This window comes from Rhincodon typus, chromosome 36 (genome assembly GCF_021869965.1).
Source record: "Rhincodon typus isolate 14 chromosome 36, sRhiTyp1.1, whole genome shotgun sequence".
NCBI classification, from domain to species: domain Eukaryota; kingdom Metazoa; phylum Chordata; class Chondrichthyes; order Orectolobiformes; family Rhincodontidae; genus Rhincodon; species Rhincodon typus.
In genome coordinates this window covers 20,457,897-20,464,838 of record NC_063367.1, presented here as the reverse complement: position 1 = coordinate 20,464,838, position 6,942 = coordinate 20,457,897, and the positions used below count along the sequence as shown (strand labels likewise).

At 38.6% G+C, this 6,942-nt stretch overlaps 1 protein-coding gene across 1 annotated transcript in view; it reads left to right on the top strand.

The window, feature by feature from the left end:
• Positions 1-3,532, top strand: part of LOC109927393 (VPS33B late endosome and lysosome associated) — a 32,531-nt gene extending 28,999 nt beyond the window's left edge. The window contains exons 16-18 of the mRNA XM_048617059.1: positions 332-448; positions 1,554-1,836; positions 3,053-3,532. Coding sequence (XP_048473016.1) covers positions 332-448; positions 1,554-1,627 — 191 coding nt within the window. The 3' untranslated portion in view covers positions 1,628-1,836; positions 3,053-3,532. The remainder of the gene's footprint in view (positions 1-331; positions 449-1,553; positions 1,837-3,052) is intronic.
• The last annotated feature ends 3,410 nt before the right edge of the window (positions 3,533-6,942 follow it).

Genomic DNA, 6,942 nt, shown 5'->3' with positions numbered 1-6,942 from the left:
CAAAGAAAACTAGTGTAAATTACTCAATGGAATTGTAAGGTATCGGAGGCAGTGTCAATTCCCATACCGGCTGAGATTACGGTGAAGGTCCCACCTTCTCAATCTCACTTTCTTGCCTTAAGTCTTGTGACCCTCAGGTTAACCATAAACCAATCATCTCTAATGAGAGAGCTGCTCTATCGTCCTCTGGGAACATGGCGACTTTATCTTTTACATTGGGAGATGTAAGGGATTGGAGGAGAAATATACTTTTGTAACACGTATTGTGATCGAATCCCAAATTGTTGCTCTGTTGATAATGTACTTAAAGTGCTGTCCTTTTTTTTTCTAGAAAGATCCTTGGATGCAGGATATTCTTGCAATGCACAACGTATTATTCTTGTGGTGTTTCTTGGAGGCTGCACTTTTTCAGAAATTGCAGCGCTAAGGTTCCTGGGTAAAGAGAAAGGTAACACTAATTATCTGATATCATGAATCATTCCTGCATTTCTTCCAGTGACATTATGATTGTTCTCATGAAGCTTGTTTTTAATTTTTAATGCAAAAGCGAAATGCTGCAGGCTCTGGGGCTCAGATAAGAACAAACAGAAAATGCTGATAATAGAGAGGAGCAGATTTCTGATGAAGGGTCTTTGACAGAAATGTTAACTCTTTTCTCTCTCTTCACTGTTGCCTCCACCAGCTGAGTATTTTCTGCTTTTATTTTCAAAATGTATTTAAAATATCGTACTTCCATAATGGAGAAATGAGAGCCTTGTCAATCTGAAAGAAGTATACTTAGCGCCGGGATTGTCAGCAAGACCAATAACTGAGCTGTCCTGTTAACTTGCTGCACTATAAGAACCAGAAACTTCTGGATTGAGTCTCTAGCTTGCGTGGAATGAATGAATTTCAGCAGGAAGAGGGATGTAATTGGCCACTTCCAGTGGCAGAGGCTCAGTTACCAGCAGGGCACAGATCAAAGATAATTGCCAAAAGAGCTAAAGACAACATAAGGAAATTTTATTTATATGTTGAGTTCTGAGGTGTGGAAGCAGATTCAGTAATACTGAAAAGTGAATAGGATAAATGTTAGATAAATGGGAAAGTTGATGGGAAGAAAAGATGCAGGAATTTGGGGAAAGAGTGGGGAGTGGGATTTAAGATCTAGAACAGACACAGTGAACCAAATGATCACTGTTCCTGTTCTGAAGTAAAGTATGCCATGCTCCAACTCATGAGATGCTGTCTAGTGCGCCACACCAGAAGATGTGCTGTGTGTATTGGGTGTGATATGTGCTTTGTCTGAGTGCATGAGGTGTGTGAAGGAGGGGCTAACTTGCCTCTGATTTGCCCTGACGTCACAGAAGTTAGTCTGTTAATACTTACACTCATACATCACATGTCAGGCTGCTACAGCCAGTTTGCACTTTTGAAGTTTAGGTTTCAGTCAGACCTGACTCAGGGCTTCAAGAAAGGAGCAGGAGAGCAAAATGGCATTTCCTAAGTCACTTTAAACAGGTAGATAATATTTGACTCCAGCCAAAACCATTCATTCTCTCTTTCCCCCACAGGATACAAGTTTGTTTTTGTTACCACAGCGATCACAAACAGTTTTCGGATGCTGGAATCTCTGTTAGAATCATAAAAATGCAGCAGTGTCGTCAGTATCAGAGCTACGGAGAGATGGAGCAAAATTAAATCGAGCAGAAAAGCCAAAAGAAGAACTTGAGTCGACCTCGCTGTAAATTAACTATCTGGAGTCTAATGGTGATAAGCATGGAGTCACCAACATCTAATAAAAACATGGGCACATTCTGAGATTTAAACCTTTGCATGTGGCCAAGGTTTTTTGAGGTACTGAGCCTATAAAATGGCTATACACAAAATATGATTTTTGAACTGTGTCTATCAAAATCCATCTCATGATTGCTTAGGCAGAGGAACTTGATTGTGGGGATAACTTTCATTTGGGGAAGGACAGAATGAATTCTAGCTTAAGAGGCAAATGTAAAGAATATACAACACATTTGCCTCAGCAAGAGCTGAATTCACGTTGTATTGAACCAGTTTTCAGAAGAAACTTTTGAGTTTGGAGATTAGAGAGGAAGAACTTAGTTTTATGCAGCACTTTTCATGTACCTGAAGCACTAATTTTTTCAGGTAATTACCTACTTTCAAACTTTAATTACTTGCTTCTTAGGCAGATATGGCAGTTAGTTTGTTGTGTAGCAAGCTCCCACAAGAAGTAATGAGATCATGACAAAATAATCTGGCCTGATATTGGGAATTCCACATTAGATTCACTTGTCCCCATGTCTAGTTCCTCAGATGGCCAAGAATGTAAACGGATGTTCATTGGTCTTTCATTCAGACACCACCAGTTTGAGTAGAATATACTTGGAGAACCAGAATTATTCTTAAGGAATTGTCAAATATTAAAATTGAAGAGTGAGGGTCTCAAGAGAAACAGAAGCTGGATTAATAGAAGTGGAAATGTCCAACCGAAGAAGAACAAAAAAAGCTAATATTTTGCATTGAATGTCTGACAAAGGATCTCAAATGAAACATTCAGCCTTTTCTTTTGAAATTGGATATGAGGTTTGAAACGTCATTATTGTGAAGAAATGTTATTGTTTCTGTACAGAAGCAAAGCTGTGGTTTTGTGAATTGTGGAGAGTTAGTTTTAATGTAGTTTTATTATATGCCAAAGATGCATGATCAGTAGGGCTGGAAATATTCTGCCCTGCAAACACATGAAACCTTTGTAAATACCCGTGATTTGTGTTTGGTGTTTGAGGGAATGCAACTGAAGTATATTTTAGATCCTGAACTTTATCCTTTACTCTCTCAAAGGCACTAATTCCTGTGTTCTGACTTGTTCCTTGATCTGTTGATGTGGGGGTCTGTTACACCTAACATCAAGTACGAGCATTTGAGGGGTGTAAATGAAAAGAATTACAGCAAAACCTGATAAACGCCTGTCTGCACTGACATATTTTACAGTAGGATTAATGAGACACGTATCAGCAGCAGACAGCCTGACTTTTTCTTTTCCTTTCCTGTGTCCTAGGGTGTTTGACATCAATGGGAATCCCCTCAGATAATGTTCTGACTGTAATCAGATTACTCAATCTGAACATGGAAGCTGGCTGATTGTGTTGCAGAAAACCACAAAGGGAGAGGTTACTTGTTCCATCTCACTGGTACTCTTCAATTGAAGCATTTCCCTTTAATTTAATTTTCCTGCCCCTTCCTTGTACAGTGTATATTTTTATGTTCCTCCGTTTACAAGTTTTATGCAATTTAATTGTAACGTGGTATAATGTTGCTACTTTAGTAGTTAATGCCAGAAAGCCTTTTTGAATTGGACTGTTGTAGTTCATGGTAAGATCTTTAAGTAATGCTAACATTTATTACTAGTAATATATGAAAGTTTTGGTTATTGAGGATGTGAAATTTCACCTGTACCGTTAGCCTTAGAATTGTGAAGCTGTGTTGTGCACTGAACTGTGTTTGTCTACGTAATGTATAATAAATCTGTTTTATAAAATGCACTTCTCCAATTGTGGTTAATATCTGGAATTTATTTTTATATATATTTTCAAGCTTTTTTTGTATGTTCCAAAGCCATGGAGTAGAAAAAGGCTGTTCAAATGTTGTGGATCTTGTCTGATTTTACTTCCCCCTAGCAGGTGTCATGGCCTAATGAACCATCCAAAGGACCACATATTGAACACATGAAGCACTCACTCACTACTATGTTGAAGCCTGGTTTCTGTGCTTAGCTCTCTAGAGTGAAACTTTCAACCATCTGACTCCGAGGCATAAATGTCAGCACTGAGCTGATGGAGCTTACGTGTTCCCTGTCCAACCTTCTCCTTGTGTACATTTCTATGAATGCTGGCTGCCCTCCTTTGCCCTCAGCAAAGACCTCAGTCTTCACATATTGGTCAAAACCATGGCTATTGAGAGGCTATTCAACCACTATGACCCTCAAATCACTCAAACACAAAGAATCAATTCTTTACAAAAATCAAATGTTTTATGATGCATCTGCCATACTTACAATCAGATACTGGTTTCAGGAAAAAAAGTTGAACAAAAGCACAATCTTTCCAGTTGGTCTCTCTAGTCTGGAAATAACATGATCCCGCCCTGAGATGTTAGGCCAAAGACATACCAATCTGAAGCATCTTTTATAAACAACAGTAATTAATCTCAAGTTAATCGCTGACTGTGCGTAAGTTCTCATGTGCAATTTTTTTTTAATTCACTTGTGGGACATGGGTATCGCTGGCTGGCCAGCATTTATTGCCCATCCCTAGTTGCCTTCGACTGGTAGAATAAAAACAGCCCGGTTTATGACCAATGCCTCAGTGATGCTCCTGTCAAGGCTCTTTATTTAAAAATTCATTTTTGGCATGTGAGCGTCAATGGCAAGGCCACTATCCATTTCCCATCCCTTTTATTAAATATGTCAGGTTTTGTTTAATTTTTTCTATTGATTTCAGGGATTTGTGTTTGCATCGTTATGTACGTTATAAAGCACACTTGCAAGTTCTGATTCTGAGAATTATATTTCATGTCTGTAAACAACATAACCTAAGAAATAGGAATGGAAGTAGGTAATACAACACCCATTACACATGTATAATGTATCCAAATTCTCTCTCTCGCAACCTTCCTTGTCTTGTTCATTAATACTACGGTGGTCATTGCTTTTCTGAAATATCCCTAGCATATTTCTCCAACACTAAATAGTTTGTTCTACATGATATTCCTCATCTCTGCAATCTCATGAAGACATTGTATCATCTGGTGGTATTAATTTGTCTTATTCCAGTACCTTACTTAAACATAGAAAATAGGAACAGGAATAGGCCATTAAGCCCACTCCACCAATCAATATCATGTCAGATTTTCTACATCTATATCATAATCCTGTTCTTTTCCCATCCCCTTTGACACCTTTAGCCTCCAGAAATCTATTTTTTTCTTAAATATACTCATTGACTTCACCCCATTTTGTAGTACAGAATTCCACAAGTTCATCACCTGAGTGAAGAAATTTCTCCTCATCTCAGTCCAAAATGACCTGCTGCATATCCTGAAACTGACTCTCAGTAAGGGGAAACATCATCCCTGCATCCTGTCAGAATTTTACGTGTTTTGGTGAGATTCTGTCTCATTGTTTTAACCTGCGGGGAATACAAACCCAGTCAACCCAATTTCTCCTCCTGTGACAAACTTATCATCTCAGGAACCAGTCTGGTGAATCTTAGCTGCATCCCTTCTATGCCGAGACTATCTCTTGACTAAAGAGACCAAAACTGCAGACAATACTCCAAGGGTGGTCTTACCAAGGCCCTATGCAGCTGCAGTAAGACTTCCTTGCACCTGTACTCAAAATGCAATGAAGGCAAACATACCATTCGCCTTCCTATCTGTTTGCTGAATCTATGTGCTTATTTCCAGTGACCAGTGTGCAAGGTTACCCAGGTCCCTTTGTCCATTAACATCTCCTAATCTGTCCCTACTTTAAATAATACTCTGCCATTCTGTTTTTTTTTTAAAACAGTGAATTGAAGAACATCCCACTTATCCACATTGTACTGCATCTGCCATGTATTTTCCCACTCATTCAACTTACCTAAATCATCTTGAAACTTTTCTGTATCATCCTTACCATTCACAATCCCACTTAATTTGGTGTTCTGATCAAGCTTGGAAATATTACATGTGATTATCTCATCCAAATCGTTCATATATATCGTGACTAGCGGGGGCACAAGCACTGTACTCCAATAAAAACCACCTTCCATTAACCAATTCTCCATTCATGCCAGTAAATTACCGCCAATCTCATGTACTTTGATTTAGCAACTAAACTTTATAAAGTTTTCTGAAAATCCAAATACATCACTTACATTGGTGGTACCTCATCTATCCTACTAGTTAAAACCTCAAAACAATCCAGTAATTTGTCAAATTCCTTTTCATAAATTTATGTTGACTTTGTATAATCCCATTCATATTTTTAAGTGGTCCTGCTATTACATCCTTTCTAATAGAATCCAGCATTTTCCCTACTATTGATGTTGCCTAGTCAGTCTGTAATTCTTGGTTTTTTTCTCTCCCTCCTTTTTTAAATAGTGGAGTCACATTTGCCATTCTTTAATCTGCCTGACTGTTTCAGAATTCACAGAATTTTTGGATGTGCATCCACTATTTCCATAGCCATCCACTTTAGCACCACGGGATGTAGATTACCAGGCCCTGGAGGTTTATCATGAATTTCTGTAGCACTTTTACTCATACTAATCTTCTTTGTCTCCTCCTTACCAATTGACCCTTCCTTCCCTCGCATTTCTGGGAAATTATTTGTTTCTTCTGTGAAGACAGAACTAAAGTGGTTTAACTGTTCTGCCATTTCCTTGTTCTCCATTACCAATTCTGTTTCAGACTACAAGGGGCCTACATTTGTGTTCATTAATCATTTTCTGTTTATAGACTTATAAAAGCCTTTACCGTCTGCTTTTATGTACCTGCATGTTTACTCTTGTACTTTTTCTCCCCGTTTAATCAACCTCTTGGTCCTTCTATGTCGGATTCTCAAGTGCTCCTAGTCCTCAGGCTAAGGAACAAAACCAGAAATTGCTGGAAAGCTTAGCATGTCTGGCAGCATCTATGGTGGGAAATCAGAGTTAACATTTCAGGTTGAATGACCCTTCCTCAAAACTCACTGGTGTAGCACACAGGAAATCAAGCCGCAGTATTTCTAGAGTCACCAACATGTTAAAGATGTAATGGGGAAATGATGGCCTAGTGGTATAATCAGTAGACTATTATTCAGGAAACTCAGCTAATGTTCTGGGGAGAGATAGTAGGAACTGCAGATGCTGGAGAATTTGAGATAACAAGGTGTAGAGCTGGATGAACACAGCAGGCCAAGCAGTATCA